Source organism: Corythoichthys intestinalis, chromosome 7, assembly GCF_030265065.1.
Source record: "Corythoichthys intestinalis isolate RoL2023-P3 chromosome 7, ASM3026506v1, whole genome shotgun sequence".
Classification (NCBI taxonomy): Eukaryota; Metazoa; Chordata; class Actinopteri; order Syngnathiformes; family Syngnathidae; genus Corythoichthys; species Corythoichthys intestinalis.
Window position 1 is genome coordinate 44,039,811 of NC_080401.1, and position 17,986 is coordinate 44,057,796.

The window sequence follows — 17,986 nt, forward strand, 5'->3', positions numbered from 1 at the left end:
ATATAGTGACTGCATCAAGATATAGTCATTTTAAAAATTTAAGTGACGGGTAAAAATAGATTATGACCGGATTTTTATGACCCTGTCAGTCAAAATGACAGACAACGAAAAAGTCTAGCGCGACCTCTGGTTTGGAGTGAACCTTACGGGATCCGAAGCGGTGACAGCACAACTGTGGGGCTGGAAAAACAGGAGCTGAGGCCAAAAAATGAATATAAGAGAGCCATCCTTAAGACACACGTACATACGCACACATAGAGGCAATACAATTAATGAAAAATCAAATGTGCGCAAGTGAATGGAAGAAACAAATCAACAAAGGAAGGAAATGTAGGTCAGATAGAAAAAGATGACACGGGCCTCAAAAAGAGGTCAACCTATCAAGTACACACCACATGCAAACACCTGCATGTGACACCTACTTGACACTCACGCAACAGTGACGGACAGGATGACCACTGCCATAATACCAAACGTCTACTTTGGATTCTGGTTTGTGCTTGCACTTGAATTAGTGATTACATGTGCAGGTTTGGAACAAAAATGCATCTGAACGCACAATGGAATCTTACCCACTTATGCCTTTCTAGGGCAATCATTTAACTCATTGGATGCCATTGACGGTTGAATGGATTGGATGCGTAGCACCATCAATGGCACTAAAATTTGAGCATTCATAGTCAGTCCTCCCAGTTCAAATGAATTGGATGTCTATCATTGTCAATGGCAAGTAGTGAGTTAAATACTATGAAATCTCAAATAATTAAAAGTTGTCCGATAATGAGTTTTTAACCGATAACACATATCCCAATACTGTCCAACTCCAAAAATACGATACCGATGTCAAACCAATATTGATATATGCAGTCGTGGACTTAACATATTACGGCTAATTACTGTATTTTTAGGACTATAAGTCGCACCAGAGTATAAGTCGCACCAGCTCAAAAATGCGCAATGAAGAGGAAAAAAAAACATGTAAGTCGCACCGGAGTATAAGTCCCATTTTGGGGGGAAATTTAATTGATAAAATCCAACACATAGAACAGATATGGCTTTTTGAAAGGCAATTTTTAAAAAATTACAAAAGAGAACAACATGCTGAATAAGTGTACAGTATGATAATGTTGGTTGGTTGGTTGGTGTTACACTTATATAGCGCTTTTCCACCTTTCAAGGCGCTCAAAGTTACATGATGCATGAACAACTAAATGCGAACGTGGCGGGTATGTTAACGTAACATAGCTATTAAGAGTTATTCAGATAACAATAGCATAAAGAACATGCTAACAAGTTTACAAAACCATCAGTGTCACTCCAAAACACCAAAATAACATGTGAAATGATGTAATAATGTGTTAATAATTTCAAATCTAAGTTATTTTTGACCAAATCGCATCATTTACATGGAAAAAATTCCAGGACGGTAAGGGGCATAAAAGTTTTATGCAGGATTTGGCAAAACTACAGTTCATCCAGGATTTGCCCAAAACTGTCCCATTCATTTCTAAAGGGATGCCATTGACAGCCTGTACGTCCAAATTTTCCATTCTTTTTAAATGGCAGGAAAATATAGGTCATTGTGATTTTGTTACCATTTACCATGACAGCCCATTGACAAGAAACTGACGCCAAAGTAAGTGGATGCCATTGACACCAATGTACGTCCAAATTTCCCATTCATTTTCAATGTCAGAAAAACCTTTGTGGTTGTGATTTTGGACCGTAAACTTACCATTAAAGCCCACTGACATTCAACTGGTGCCTAAGTAAGTCGATGGCAATGACAGCCATGCAACAGGACATGTCCCCGAAATGTCCCCAAATCAAAAGCAAGTGACCTGATATTAGATCTGTATCTACCACAGCAAATCATAATTTCTCCAGAAATTGCCGTTTCTAGTTGTATTGTGATGCCCCACAAGATGCTTTAATAATGATAACGCTCACATAACAAATCCCACACATTTTATTTTGGCGATATCTAATGGTCTAGATGTGACCAGCCCTTGTACAAAGGCAAAATGGTTCTGCATTTACTTTAAAGGCAATATGCATATTGGCCCAAAACCGATAATGAAAAACTGATGTCGAAATTATCCGAGATAATTTTAAAATTCCTTTATCGGCCGATATTATCAGCAACCGATACTATCTGTATAGTAATATTTAAATCAACATTTAAATGTTATTGGAGGACAGAACCAGTTTGTACACGTTTCATTAATTGTAATTCAATTAATTTAGTTTTCATGACTTTATAACTTTATTTAGTAATAAAATTAAAAAAAAAAAAAAAAAGGATGTCGAACCCTAATTGTGGCCTACAATGACCCAAAATGTGATGGAAATGTGGACACCAGGCCATCATTGTTGTTTTTCTAATTACCAAAAATAGACACTTGCCTTATAAAGTGTTTTAAGGTAGAAAAATTGAAGAAAACAAGGAGGATGCAACAGAGTGTTGGATGAAGGAGAGATAAAGAGGTGGAAAGGAATAAAAATAAACTGAAGAAGAAAGAAAAAAGGGAAGATGGAGAGATTAAAACAGAAAAATAATTAAAGTAATGAAGGTAGGAAGGAATGCTGAAAGAATAATTGGAGGGTGGAATGAATAAAGGGAGGGATGATGGAAATGAAGAATGAGCATATTTAGGATCTCCTGCACCAGGTCAAAAACGACTTTGAAACTCATATTTTAACCCAAACTATGGTTTGAAACAGTTTTGAATTTGAAAACTACATCTTAAAGTCTTTAACAAAGGTAACTGTAACTAAATGTAATAAAAATAATGACAAATAAAAGCGCATACCTTCATTTTAATCACTCTGTACTGAACCGTCCTCTTCCAAGCACGTCTATTTGGAAAGCAGTGTGCTATATTTTTCTATGATACTACAAGCCCCAGAATGCACTGTAATAATAATAATAACCGGCAAGATTTTCATGACGCCTCAACCTTCCCCTTGTTATCCGCTTTCGAATTACTCATTCAAAACAAATTTTAAAAGTCCTTTAAAGAAAAAAAAAAAGTGGTTTAATACACAATTAGTGGTTTAATAGAGATTTTCGGCCTTGCTAAACAGCTAAAAGTTAGCATGCTAGTTAGCATGCTCCGTACTACGGCGGGCTTTAAGGGTCAAAAGTGTCGTAAAATGTGTCAATTGCATTATACAGTATATTTATAAATAATGGAGGTTATAAAACACTTCCTTATAAATAATGGAGGTTATAAAACACTTCCTTAATTACGCGCAGGCGTCCATATAACTCAATGTATGAATAAAGATTTTTTTTTTTTTTTTTTTTGTTAAAGTTTAAATGAGGTGATAAAGCTGCCAGTTGCTAAGACAGCAGTTTTGGTAAAGGAGCATGTTCTGTATTTATGGAACTGATAACAGCAATAAGTTTTTTATATTTTAAAAGGTCCAACTTCACTTAATATTCTCATGTCACACTTGCTTTTTCCAATTATGCACTGATTGGTAAAGTTTCAGTCTTATCTAATATGGTTTAATGCATCTTCAGTCAGTCAAAATAGCAGTACTTTTATTTTTAGTTGATAATATATTGTAAGATGCTGTATAAATAATGTTCCTAATTGGGGGGCGGAGAGATTTCTAGCACCCCTTCACCTCCAATATTCCCTCCTATGTGCAACCTGGGTGATGGACTGGAAATTAGCAGTATTTGTAAAATAGTATTTACACTTCCAGTTTATTTTTGTTGTTTGAACTGAATGCAGTATCTGAAGCACGCCGATCAAAAATGTTCACTTCAGTAAATCAAGCCTTCTTTTGAAGTTTGTTTCTGTATTCAATCCCTGCAAAAGCAACTACTTGACCTCAAAAACTAATATGATCAGCTCAATTCTTCATAGCAACAACCTGAATTAACTAAACAAATTAGAACAAGTTTGACTTACCTTTATCCTTTCAGACCATTTGTCCAAAAGAAGAGTATTCCAGTGAGGGGATCAGGCTTGCGTGAATGTCTCGCTGGCTCAGTTCAGCGGCGCCTTCGCTGGGCTGATGTAAGACAACCCCGCACACATAGGAGGAGGGATAAGAGGGGGGGAAATAGAGGGAGAAAGAGGCAGAAAGAAGGGGGAAAAAATCCCTTGCATTCTGTGGATTCTTGGGAGCAGGCCAAAGTCCCAGAATTCCACATGCCACACATAAGGTTTCAATTTAGGCCTGATCCAAATGGCTCCATCAGAAAGCTTTCTTTCCGGCTCTGAAAAGAGTCTTTCTTTTTGACAGCTGCTGGAGCTTCAAGGTAACGCTTGTGCTGCTGTACGAGATGTTCAAAACAAGCATCTAAGCATTTTCGAGTTGATTTTAAGAAGCTCTAGCAGTTTATTTTTCAGTAGTATGACTCATAATTCAATTTTTTAGAATGGTCCAAGCAGATGCACAAAGGAGAGTCATATTACAGCACCATCATAAAAAACATAAATTGGTTTTCACCAATATTTCTTGGCGAGTGTTGTTATGCATGTTAGCTTCCCTGACTGGGTTCATTCAAGACTCTAAAAGAGCCGCAGGTGTAAAATGAAGGTGACTGCTTCTTTGTCCGCATTCGCTCAGCGATTGGTTCGAGAACAATCCAAGGTCATAGACTTCATAATACATTGTCAGGACACGGGGCTGATTAATAGGGGGCCTATCTCCGTCAAAGCTGACCGAGTGGAAACAAAGACAAAGAGCTTTTTATGTTGAAAATTCTTGTGAATAAATGCTTAAATCCTTGAATTCTTTATAGATATGGACATAAAACAGTCTCGATTCTTGTTTAAAAGCAAAAAAACAGGCAGTTAGGAATTTTTTACGTAAATATGTCACATGTGCTGCTAGTCTTTAAGCCGCTGTGGCGCCGCCTTATTACCACAGAGTTTTTTACGTTGAAAATTCTTGTGAATAAATGCTTAAATCCCTGAATTCTTTATAGATATGGGTGTGAAACAGTCTCTATTCTTGGTTAAAAGCAAAGAAACCAGGCAGTTAGCATTTATTTTACGTAAATATGTCAAATGTGCTGCTCGTCTTTTAGCCACTGTGGCGCCGGCTTATCACCACAAAGAGCTTTTTACGTTGAAAATTCTTGTGAATAAATGCTTAAATCCCTGAATTCTTTATACATATGGATGTGAAACAGTCTTGATTCTTGGTTAAAAGCAAAAAAACAAAAAAACAGGCAGTTAGCATTTATTTTACGTAAATATGTCGAATGTGCTGCTAGCCTTTAAGCCACTGGGGCGCCGCCTTATTACCACAAAGAGCTTTTTTATGTTGAAAATTCTTGTGAATAAATGCTTAAATCCCTGAATTCTTTATAGATATGGACATAAAACAGTCTCAATTCTTGTTTAAAAGCAAAAAAAAACGGGCAGTTAGGAATTTTTTACGTAAATATGTCAAATGTGCTGCTAGTCTTTAAGCCGCTGTGGCGCCGCCTTATTACCACAGAGTTTTTTACGTTGAAAATTCTTGTGAATAAATGCTTAAATCCGAATTCTTTATAGATATGGGTGTGAAACAGTCTCTATTCTTGGTTAAAAGCAAAGAAACCAGGCAGTTAGCATTTATTTTACGTAAATATGTCAAATGTGCTGCTCGTCTTTTAGCCACTGTGGCACCGGCTTATCACCACAAAGAGCTTTTTACGTTGAAAATTCTTGTGAATAAATGCTTAAATCCCTGAATTCTTTATACATATGGATGTGAAACAGTCTTGATTCTTGGTTAAAAGCAAAAAAACAAAAAAACAGGCAGTTAGCATTTATTTTACGTAAATATGTCGAATGTGCTGCTAGCCTTTAAGCCACTGGGGCGCCGCCTTATTACCACAAAGAGCTTTTTTATGTTGAAAATTCTTGTGAATAAATGCTTAAATCCCTGAATTCTTTATAGATATGGACATAAAACAGTCTCAATTCTTGTTTAAAAGCAAAAAAAAAACGGGCAGTTAGGAATTTTTTACGTAAATATGTCAAATGTGCTGCTAGTCTTTAAGCCGCTGTGGCGCCGCCTTATTACCACAGAGTTTTTTACGTTGAAAATTCTTGTGAATAAATGCTTAAATCCGAATTCTTTATAGATATGGGTGTGAAACAGTCTCTATTCTTGGTTAAAAGCAAAGAAACCAGGCAGTTAGCATTTATTTTACGTAAATATGTCAAATGTGCTGCTCGTCTTTTAGCCACTGTGGCGCCGGCTATCACCACAAAGAGCTTTTTACGTTGAAAATTCTTGTGAATAAATGCTTAAATCCCTGAATTCTTTATACATATGGATGTGAAACAGTCTTGATTCTTGGTTAAAAGCAAAAAAACAAAAAAACAGGCAGTTAGCATTTATTTTACGTAAATATGTCGAATGTGCTGCTAGCCTTTAAGCCACTGGGGCGCCGCCTTATTACCACAAAGAGCTTTTTTATGTTGAAAATTCTTGTGAATAAATGCTTAAATCCCTGAATTCTTTATAGATATGGACATAAAACAGTCTCAATTCTTGTTTAAAAGCAAAAAAAAAACGGGCAGTTAGGAATTTTTTACGTAAATATGTCAAATGTGCTGCTAGTCTTTAAGCCGCTGTGGCGCCGCCTTATTACCACAGAGTTTTTTACGTTGAAAATTCTTGTGAATAAATGCTTAAATCCGAATTCTTTATAGATATGGGTGTGAAACAGTCTCTATTCTTGGTTAAAAGCAAAGAAACCAGGCAGTTAGCATTTATTTTACGTAAATATGTCAAATGTGCTGCTCGTCTTTTAGCCACTGTGGCGCCGGCTATCACCACAAAGAGCTTTTTACGTTGAAAATTCTTGTGAATAAATGCTTAAATCCCTGAATTCTTTATACATATGGATGTGAAACAGTCTCGATTCTTGGTTAAAAGCACACACAAAAAAACTAGGCAGTTAGCATTTATTTTACGTAAATATGTCAAATGTGCTGCTAGTCTTTAAGCCACTGGGGCGCCCCCTTATTACCACAAAGAGCTTTTTTATGTTGAAAATTCTTGTGAATTAATGCTTAAATCCCTGAATTCTTTATAGGTATGGACATAAAACAGTCTCAATTCTTGTTTAAAAGCAAAAAAAAAAAGGGCAGTTAGCATTTTTTTACGTAAATATGTCGAATGTGCTGCTAGTCTTTAAGCCGCTGTGGCGCCGCCTTATTACCACAAAGAGCTTTTTACGTTGAAAATTCTTGTGAATAAATGCTTAAATCCCTGAATTCTTTATAGATATGGTGGAAAACACTCAGGTGACTTGAAGTTCCGCTCTGAGACCTCCAATTTGGCCAAATTTCAAAATTGTCCTATATGCATGTGTGATACATCATTGGAAAGCTTAAAATCTTAATTTTCTGGGGGGAGAAAAATTTTGAACAGGAGGGCAATTTAAAAAAAATAAATACATTTTTAAACAGCAAAACCCTAACTGGAAGTGAGAGCACGCGAGAGCGTAATTAAAGACGCCATGATTTTAACGAGATATCGCGTACTTACATCTTTTCGAGCCAAAAACTCCGTGTAGCATGTACCACAGAGTGTCGAAACACAGCTGTGAATGGGCACAGCCAGATTTTGGAGGTAGTTTAAGGGTGAAACATGGTATAACAAAGGTCACGATGCAGAAATCGCAGACATCAAGGAGTGGTCGAGATTTTCATTTTCATATATGTACCCTTTTAAACGTTTTTTTTTTCTCCAATTTTTGTTTGGATCGATTATTTATCATCTAAAATATTGGGGAAAATGAGACTGTAACGAAAAAAATACAATTAAGCGATAGTTATGAGGTACATATCCGTGATTTCTTTGACAGACGCCAATTTTTTCAGTGTGAAGTAATTTGTTTAAAAGTTTAAAATATGCGAGTGAATAATTTTTTAAAGTCGTTCTTTTTTTTTTTTTAAACGAAATTAGACATCAATTAATAATTCTAAGCTAAAAAGGACATACATTTCGAATAATAAATATGCTTACCTTCTTTTGATGGCAAGGTTGAAACAAAAGTGGTTGTGCGACATCTGTAAATGGGGGTTTCCAGGGTAAAACGGACAAATTAAAAATAGTTCGGAGACTTAATGTGCCATGAATCTGCTATGGCAGCATATAGACATATTGTTCTATCAAACACAACAGTTCTTTTGCTTAAAATACAGCAGTTTATTTTAAAGAGGGGTGCAAGAGCAGAAACTGCTTTTTCAGTCTTGTCTGTGTTTTCCGCCTTATGGCTGTAAAACAGTCTCGATTCTTGGTTAAAAGCAAAAAAAAAGTTTATTCAAGAGTTTATTTTACGTAAATATTGCGAATTATGACGCCATTACCGTAGCGGTTAATTTATCCCATTGATTTTTTTTTCACGTTTCAAAATGCATGCATGGGACGAAAAATATAATAATTACCTTGAATCCTCGAACAAATCACTCCTGAGACAATCCTTCCTGTATGCGGTACAGCTTTCGTACTTTTTCAACCTAAATCCGGCGTTGTGTTGGTTTTAAGAATTACTGCGTCCGACTGCGAAGCATTACTTGAGCTTAACTGAAGCCAAGTGTGGGCAGGCCCCCTACTGTAGGCGTGGCACAGGGTCTGGCGGAAGTGTCACGTCAATATATAATGAAGTCTATGCCAAGGTGTATACTACTATTGCCCAAACTCAGCTGGCAAGTATAAGCACTACACAAAATGGATGGATGGATGGATGACTTGATTCCAGTTTGTCAGAAGCAAATGGTTAAAACAGATGTACAAAATTGAGTCGTCTCACAATGCCGTCATACAAGGACATTAATTATGCATTATAAAATCATCAAAATTGACTCATCCAAACAGTCCAGGGTGTATTCTTCATCTTGGCCAAAGACAGCTTGGATAAACTCTTGCACAATATAATATGGATGCATGAATATGGACAGTCGGCGGTCCGTCCGGTTGTTATAATGTTATTAACAGAGCAAGAGGCCATGCCAAGAGCAACAGAGCAGCAGCGTAGGGTTGCTTTGTCTCATCCTAAACATAACCCACGTGCTGGAAACTCTGATTCTCGGGACACAGTAATGCAAAAAACACAGCGTGTATTAGTCAGAAATAAAGTGAAGGTTCCAAAACACAATGCAACACACGGTAGCTGGTACTTAAGTGGAAACTAGAAAGGGGACCACCTCAAAAGTGGTACAATTTGGGGTGTGGATGGTCCGGGGGATCGCCCTGGGCTGCGGTGCGATGGCCCCTTTGCTGGAGCTGCGGGAGGAGAGGTAGGCCGTGCTCGCTCCCCTGGGCCCTGGAGCAGCCCCCGCGCAGCATTTCCACTTTTCTATAGTACTATCACATGTTAGGAGTGGGTTCACACATGACTGGGTGCAATTAGACAAACTCAGGTAGAGAGATTGTCAGTGCCAGGATTAGCAATCAGGTAACACAGAATAGGATGTCAAAATATTCACACTTGTGATTTACACAATACATAATACTGGATTCCCCACCTCACATTGCTGAATTGTGTACGCTTCACCCTGCCTAATCACGTCTCCTTTTGACTCACCTCCCCTCCTCTTTCTCCACGGTGATCAGGCCCCCTACATGGTGTCCATGGGTAAATACAATTGGCTAACGATAGCACCACTATATTCATAGATAGTATAGGCATGTACAGTGGGGAAAATAAGTATTTAGTCAACCACCAGTTGTGCAAGTTCTCCTACTTGAAAAGATTAGAGAGGCCTGTAATTGTCAACATGGGTAAACCTCAACCATGAGAGATAGAATGTGGAAAAAAAAACAGAAAATCACATTGTTTGATTTTTAAAGAATTTATTTCCAAATTAGAGTGGAAAATAAGTATTTGGACACCTACAAACAAGCAAGATTTCTGGCTGTCAAATAGTTCTAACTTCTTCTAACGAGGTCTAACGAGGCTCCACTCGTTACCTGTATTAATGGCACCTGTTTTAACTCATTATTGGTATAAAAGACACCTGTCCACAATCTCAGTCAGTCACACTCCAAACTCCACTATGGCCAAGACCAAAAAGCTGTCGAAGGACATCAGAGACAAAATTGTAGAACTGCACCAGGCTGGGAAGACTGAATCTGCAAGGTAGGTAAAACGCTTGGTGTAAAGAAATCAACTGTGGGAGCAATTATTAGAAAATGGAAGACATACAAGACCACTGATAATTTCCCTCGATCTGGGGCTCCATGCAAGATCTCACCCCGTGGCGTCAAAATGATAAAAAGAACGGTGAGCAAAAATCCCAGAACCACACAGGGGACCAAGTGAATGACCTACAGAGAGCTGGGACCACAGTAACAAAGGCTACTATCAGTAACACAATGCGCCGCCAGGGACTCAAATCCTGCACTGCCAGACGTGTCCCCCTGCTGAAGAAAGTACACGTCCAGGCCCGTCTGCAGTTCGCTTGAGAGCATTTGAATGATCCAGAAGAGGACAGGGAGAAGAACTTTTTGGTAGGAACACAGGTTCTCGTGTTTGGAGGCGAAAGAATACTGAATTGCATCCGAAGAACACCATACCCACTGTGAAGCATGGGGGTGAAAACATCATGCTGGGGGCTGTTTTTCTGCCAAGGGACCAGGCCGACTGATCTGTGCAAAGGAAAGAATGAACGGGGCCATGTATTGAGAGATTTTGAGTTAAAATCTCCTTCCATCTGCAAAGGCATTGAAGATGAGACGTGGCTGGGTCTTTCAGCATGACAATGATCCCAAACACACAGCCAGGGCAACAAAGGAGTGGCTTTGTAAGAAGCATTTCAAGGTCCTGGAGTGGCCTTGCCACTCTCCAGATCTCAACCCCATAGAAAATCTGTGGAGGGAGTTGAAAGTCCGTGTTGTCCAACGACAGCCCCAAAACATCACTGCTCTAGAGATCTGCATGGAGGAATGGGCCAAAATACCAGCAACAGTGTGTGAAAAGCTTGTGAAGCGTTACAGAAAATGTTTGGCCTCGTTATTGCCAACAAAGGGTACATAACAAAGTATTGAGATTAACTTTTGGTATTGACCAAATACTTATTTTCCACCATGATTTGCAAATAAATTCTTTAAAAATCAAACAATGTGATTTTGTTTTTGTTTTTTTCCACGTTCTGTCTCTCATGGTTGAGGTTTACCCATGTTGACAATTACAGGCCTCTGTAATATTTTCAAGTGGGAGAACTTGCACAATTACTGGTTGACTAAATACTTATTTGCCCCACTATAAAAATATATTTCTTGTTGCCATTTGTTCTTCTCTTTTTACTGCTTCCTTCCTTTGTGTCCCCTCATAAGCCATTCCTGTTTGCTTTCTCTTAAGAAATAAAACACTGATATACTCCCATTGTGGTTGTTCAAACTCCTATGTGATACCATAGACATCATAATTATTGACGGGTCAGCTCGGCCATGCACTGCCCAACTCCTTCAAGCAGGGGGCCGCCTACATCAAGAAGAGCTATTCACAAACACAAACACGCAGCAAACTAACGGTGGATTTCGGTTCAAAAAGTACGAAAGTTGTACCACATACAAACAGGAACGATTGTCTCAGGAGTGATTTGTTCGAGGATTCAAGGTAATTATTATATTTTTCGTACCATGCATGAATTTTGAAACGTTGTGAATAAAAATTAAGAAATTAGCTTTGGCATCAAAGTTCGCAATATTTACGTAAAAAAAATACTACCTGCACGTTTTTTTGCTTTTAAACAAGAATCGAGACTGTTTAACGTTCATATCTATAAAGAATTCAGGGATTTAAGCATTTGTTCACAAGAATTTCAACGTAAAAAGCTCTTTGTTGTGGTAAGACGGCGCCACAGTGAATTTAAAGACGAGCCGCACATTCAACATATTTACGTAAAATAAATGCTACCTGCACTTTTTTTTTTTGCTTTCTACCAAGAATCGAGACTGTTTTACGTCCATATCTATAAAGAATTCAGCTTCAGGGGTTTAGATATTAATGGCTATATTTTGAGTTATTTTGAGGGGAAAATAAGTTTAACTCTATTATATGAGATGCACACAGACTACTTTTCAATGTGTCAAAGTGTCATTTTGTCAGTGTTGTCCCATGAAAAGATATACTTAAATATTTGCAGAAATGCGAGGGGTGTACTCACTTTTGTGATACACTGTAAGTCAATCTCCATCAATGGCAGCCAACAAGTAAATATTGTGAAAAGCAAACTCCAAAACAGTGTTAAAAGTTTTTTCCCTCCTCCTTCTTTAATAGGCATCATTTGAACTGAGTAATGTTCCATCATCAACTAATAGAAGAAAGCTCCCACATCCTGTTGTCTACATGATTCATTATCCGGATCATTCCAATGTGCTATAAAAATCACTATGCCAACTTGAGCGAATGAGGATTCTCATGTCAGTGTACATAATAGATATAAAAAAATAAGTCTCATCAGCAAAATAAATAGATGCACCAGACCCGCAAGCTCTCTTCCTGTCTTCACACATACAAAGAGAGCTCACTTCATCTCGCTTGTTGGTTCATTCAGTCGCTTTGACACCGTTATTGCACATGGATGACATCACAGCTTCGACCCGAGGGACGAAGGGGTTGGTGTTTTTTGGATTGGTCGTCTAAACGCCGTTCTTGACCAGCTCGTGAACGCCGCTCTCGTCGATGATTAGAGTCGGGTGGAAGTCTCGATCCTTCACCAGTGCTTCCAGACCCTAGCAATTGCAACCAGTTAGTTAATATTATCCTAAAAGGTCATCTGTACTAACTTAAGTTTAATAAACAAGCCCTATAAACATCAATATAATTGCTAAAAATGTTTTCTTTCATGTGTCTTTTGATGAAAATTATCGTTCCAGTATACTCTGATGTGGTTATTTCCCAAAGTCGTGCACGCTAATGTTGACACAACTCATTCATTCCACCCAGCCCAGTCCAAATAAAGGCCTCGCCCATCTGTGGTTCAGTAAATAAACCGTCTTAATCATTAAAATCGCAATAAAATATTTTGTCGTTCCATTGCACTCTGAAGTGGTCGCTCAAGAAAATATTTATTAGTTTTGCAAATGGGTCAATTTTACGTCCTATTTTACGCCATATTTTAAATAATCCAACCAGAAATTTAAGGTCCTGAGACCAAAAAAAAAAAAAAAAACCTAGGACAAAAACATGCTTGAAAATACCATAGACTTCACTATCAGTTGACGAGACAGCTCCTGCAGACATTGCGCCATAGCTTCCGATAGGGGACCGGGCAAGGCAGAGTGTCGTGGCGGCTTTCACTGCGATAAACTCAAACACACGCTGCGTTCTAACACCGGATTTAGGTGGAAAAAGAAACAGGACGAAGGTTTTAGTGCATACAAGCAGGCAGGAGTGTCTCAAGAGTGATTTGGTTCAGGATTCAAAGTAATCATTATATAAAATAGCCCCATGCATGAACTTTGAAACGTGAAAACAATGAAATGAATGGAAAAAATTGGCGTAACTTTAGCTTGAAATATTTACGTATAATGAATGATAACTGCCCTGTTTTTGCTTTTGACCAAGAATATAGACTGTTTTACATTAATCTCTATAGAAATTCAGGGATTTACGCATTTATTTAGAAGAGTTTTCAACTTAAAAATTTGTTTTATGATTGTCGCCATGTTGGATTTTGTATCCATACACAATAGCGTAACTGTACATTCAAATAATCAGGTAATATTCGGCCAACTGCCCGTTTTTGGCAAGAAACCAGTAATTTAGACATTTCTGCTTCCATACAAAAAATCAGCTTTTACATGTTTAATTTTATGTAACATTTCAATCTAAAAATGATGAGGGCCAGACGGCAAGACGTGCTGAGATAATAGTGACATCGGAATTCAACTTAAATAAGTTGAAATGCTAAATTTGCTTTTGTTTAGGAAAATTAAGATTATTCTGCATGCTTTCCTCAAGTATCAAGTTCTGATGTGGAAAATTGAGTGATTTATTAGCTGTTGAAAATTTATGTCAAAATTGCACTAAGTTAAAAAAAAAAAAAAAGTCGCTATTTCGGGCAAAAACTTATATGATGATAAATATTTCTATTGATCCTGAAAATATGATGATTATCTCTGCATTTTGTAATTTTTTTTGCATCTAGCGTAAAATCCATGAATTTTATGGCCATTTTAAGTTTTGGTATACTTATATAACAAAATAACTAATCGGGATTTTATTAGGGAATGACTTTGAATTTTTTGACGCCGCTGCTCATGGAGACTCATATTTGCCTAAGGGTGCCTGTTTTGGTTTTAGGTCGCTAGCAGCTTTGGTTTTGAAAATATTTGAATTTTTTTTTTTTTTTTTTTTAAATAGGCCCCCCTACGGAGCTGCTCCGTGCCCAGTTTCCCGTCAACTGATAGTGAAGTCTATGAAAACACTTTTAAAATAACCAAATAAGTCTAGAGTACCCATTACAATTATTATTTTGTTTTGCTGTTGCTGTTGAATGACCAAATGCAATCTCAAATACAAAGTTAAAATTCAAAAGTCATTTTTGGGATATTAGTTGTTTCAATTGCTGTCTCGTATAAGTGTGGGAACTTTATTATTTTAATAGACATTAACTATAATTTCTGGAATGGGTGTCCCACAACATGTACGCAACCCTGTTACAATAACTTTATCATGGTGGAAGAAGAAAGCAGTGAATTACATGATACGCTAGATTAGGGTTACAGATATTAGTATTGGATGGGGCCATGATAAGGCATTAAATTGTAGGCATCGGTATTGGCTAGTACTAAGTAATACTCTTCGTACTCTTCGATATTTTGTTTCCAACTGCTAGAAGAAGAGGAAAAATAATGTGGTTTTTTTTTAGCCGAGGAGAAATGTTTATTCTGGTAAGTGTTGCTGAATGTGCTCATGTAGCAGTCATATTTTTAATATATCTCCCTATACTTTAAATGGTGGATAATGCACATGTTAAACGGTAATACTAGGCAGGATTTTAAGTTTTATGAACAGTGACAATAACTTGAGCTCTATAAAGATGTTAGCTTTGTTAGAAAGAGGATAAACTGAAGAAAGTATGCTAGGGAAGTTGTCCTCTGCTAGTAAAAGTGTTAGCATATAAGGTAACCTATTGTGGTATAATATTAGACTTAATACAAGTATCTGGACTAATACCGAATTAAATATTAAAAAAAAAAAAAAAAAAAAACATTTTGGCCGTTTGGCCGAGCATTTTAAGTCTCAAGTTTTTTAGGTCTTAATTCATTTTTTGTCACCCATACCAGGTTTTACATTCAAGTGACTATACAATATTTTAGTGTTAAAATGAAAAATTATTTTGTATACGTTTTCAACAACCATGTAGTACTAGCATTGCCCGATACCACACAGCCAGGGAGCGGAACTGCTTGCCCAAAAATGGAATTGGTGCAACACTACATTTGACATCATCAGACAGTTTTGAAAAAGAATGGTTAAAGCAATTTTATGTCCACGCTTCTATTTTTCATATTTTCATGAAATAATTAACCTCGATTAAATGTCTCTTGGTCAACAGTCACAGACAGCTAAACAGCTAGCTTCTACTCCTGAGAAAAAGCCAAGACTAGTATGGATTTGCAACCCCGTTACTGTGACTATGTATTATATATATATATATGATATACACTCACCGGCCACTTTATTAGGTACACCATGCTAGTAACTGGTTGGACCCCCTTTTGCCTTCAGAACTGCCTCAATTCTTCGTGGCATAGATTCAACAAGGTGCTGGAGGCATTCCTCAGAGAGTTTGGTCCATATTGACAAGATGGCATCACACAGTTGGTGCAGATTTGTCGGCTGCACATCCATGATGCGAATCTCCCGTTCCACCACATCCCAAAGATGCTCTATTGGATTGAGATCTGGTGACTGTGGAGGCCATTTGAGTACAGAGAACTCATTGTCATGTTCAAGAAACCAGTCTGAGATGATTCCAGCTTTATGACATGGCGCATTATCCTGCTGAAAGTAGCCATCAGAAGTTGGGTACATTGTGGTCATAAAGGGATGGACATGGTCAGCAACAATACTCAGGTAGACTGTGGCGTTCCACCGATGCTCAATTGGTACCAAGGGGCCCAAAGAGTGCCAAGAAAATATTTCCCACACCATTACACCACCACCAGTCTGAACCGTTGATACAAGGCAGGATGGATCCATGCTTTCATGTTGATGACGCCAAATTCTGACCCTACCATCCGAATGTCGCAGCAGAAATCGAGACTCATCAGACCTGGCAACGTTTTTCCAATCTTCTATTGTCCAATTTCGATGAGCTTGTGCAAATTGTAGCCTCAGTTTCCTGTTCTTAGCTGAAAGGAGTGGCACCCGGCGTGGTCTTCCTCTGCTGTAGCCCATCTGCCTCAAAGTTTGACGTACTGTGCGTTCAGAGATGCTCTTCCGCCTACCTTGGTTGTAACGGGTGGTTATTTAGTCATTTGCCACGTTTACATGGAGCCAAATATTCCAATTACAATCGGAATATTTGTTCAAACCGAATAAATGTGTTCCATATAAACACCTCATTTGGAATGAACAGGCCCAAACCGAATGGAATTTCATTCCGATTCACAGGGGTGGAATATTCCTTTTCCCAAACCGATTAGAAGTAAAATTATATCATGTAAACAGGGAAGCGGAATGGTGTCTGGTTGCGTTCTTTCTGCACATGCTCCGTACTGACGTGGTGACGTCACTTGGTGACGTAAGTAACGTCACTTGCAACATGGCTTCCAAGCACAGCGCACCTAATTGGAGTCCGGCGGAAAGATTGTATTTAATTCAAACTTTAAAAGAATTGAATATAATTGCTCGCTTAGACGGGCGTAAAACGAGGAACAGTGAACTATTTAAAAAAGTTCACGAGAGGTTACACAAAGCCGGAATAGACCGGAGCGTTGACCAGATTAGAAACCGGTGGAAAACCGGCTACTACAAGGCAAAAGAGCAAAACAGCAGAAGCGGATACGACCCCACAAACACAACAAGTGGGTTAAAGTTAAAACAGCAGCACTCCGGCGATCTATCTCCATGTTTTGCAACGTGACGCTTTGTTTTGATTAATCTGCGCATGTCAGACGGCAGTTGTCAAACGTCCTTTCGGAATAAAGGCAGTCACATGTAAACTCTGGATCGGAATAGATGAAGTGACATGTAAACAGCTGATCTGAAATTTCCATTCGGAATGATTTGAATCGGTATGAATAAAAGTCAGCATGTAAACGTGGCTACTGTTGCCTTTCTATCAGCTCGAACCAGTCTGGCCGTTCTCCTCTGACCTCTAGCATCAACAAGGCATTTCCGCCCACAGATCTGCCGCTCACTGGATATTTTTTCTTTTTCGGACCATTCTCTGTAAACCCTAGAGATGGTTGTGCATGAAAATCCCAGAAGATCAGCAGTTTCTGAAATACTCAGACCAGCCCTTCTGGCACCAACAACCATGCCACGTTCAAAGTCACTCAAATCACCTTTCTTCCCCATACTGATGCTCGATTTGAACTGCAGGAGATTGTCTTAAACCATGTCTACATGCCTAAATGCACAGAGTTGCTGCCATGTGATTGGCTGATTAGAAATTAAGTGTTAATGAGGAGTTGGACAGGTGTACCTAATAAAGTGGCCGGTGCGTGTATATATATGTCCAGTCCCTGACAAAAGATAATGTAAGTGGCAGCTAAGATTTGTTGATAGTTCACCCTGCAGATCTCTCAAGGTGCACACAGTCGCCAAAAAATATTGCAGGAGACCTACTGGAGCCTGCATGGATCAGAGATTCACTCAGAAAACAGTGAAGTTTGGTGGTTACATCATTACCAAAATCATGGTCTGGGGTTACATCCAGTATGGGGGTGTGCGAGAGATGCAGGGTGGAAGGCAACATAAATAGTCTGAAATATCAACAAATATTTACAAATTAGCTGCCTCTTACATTCCTAACCATAAAAAGGGACAAATTCT

At 38.2% G+C, this 17,986-nt stretch overlaps 2 protein-coding genes across 6 annotated transcripts in view; both read right to left on the reverse strand.

Annotated features, from left to right (window-relative positions):
• The window catches only part of LOC130919330 (discoidin domain-containing receptor 2-like), a 73,525-nt gene extending 63,803 nt beyond the window's left edge, over positions 1 to 9,722 (reverse strand). For 2 of the 4 annotated variants that reach the window (XM_057841929.1, XM_057841926.1), the window contains exon 1: positions 2,814 to 3,916. In XM_057841929.1, the coding sequence (XP_057697912.1) occupies positions 2,814 to 2,819 (6 nt within the window). In that variant the 5' untranslated portion in view covers positions 2,820 to 3,916. The other 2 variants (XM_057841928.1, XM_057841927.1) reach the window with 2 other exon arrangements.
• Positions 9,723 to 11,667: 1,945 nt separating this feature from the next.
• Positions 11,668 to 17,986, reverse strand: part of uap1 (UDP-N-acetylglucosamine pyrophosphorylase 1) — a 38,935-nt gene continuing 32,616 nt past the window's right edge. The window contains exon 11 of one of the 2 annotated variants that reach the window (XM_057841490.1): positions 11,668 to 12,708. In XM_057841490.1, coding sequence (XP_057697473.1) covers positions 12,616 to 12,708 — 93 coding nt within the window. In that variant the 3' untranslated portion in view covers positions 11,668 to 12,615. The remainder of the gene's footprint in view (positions 12,709 to 17,986) is intronic. The other variant, XM_057841491.1, reaches the window with a different exon arrangement.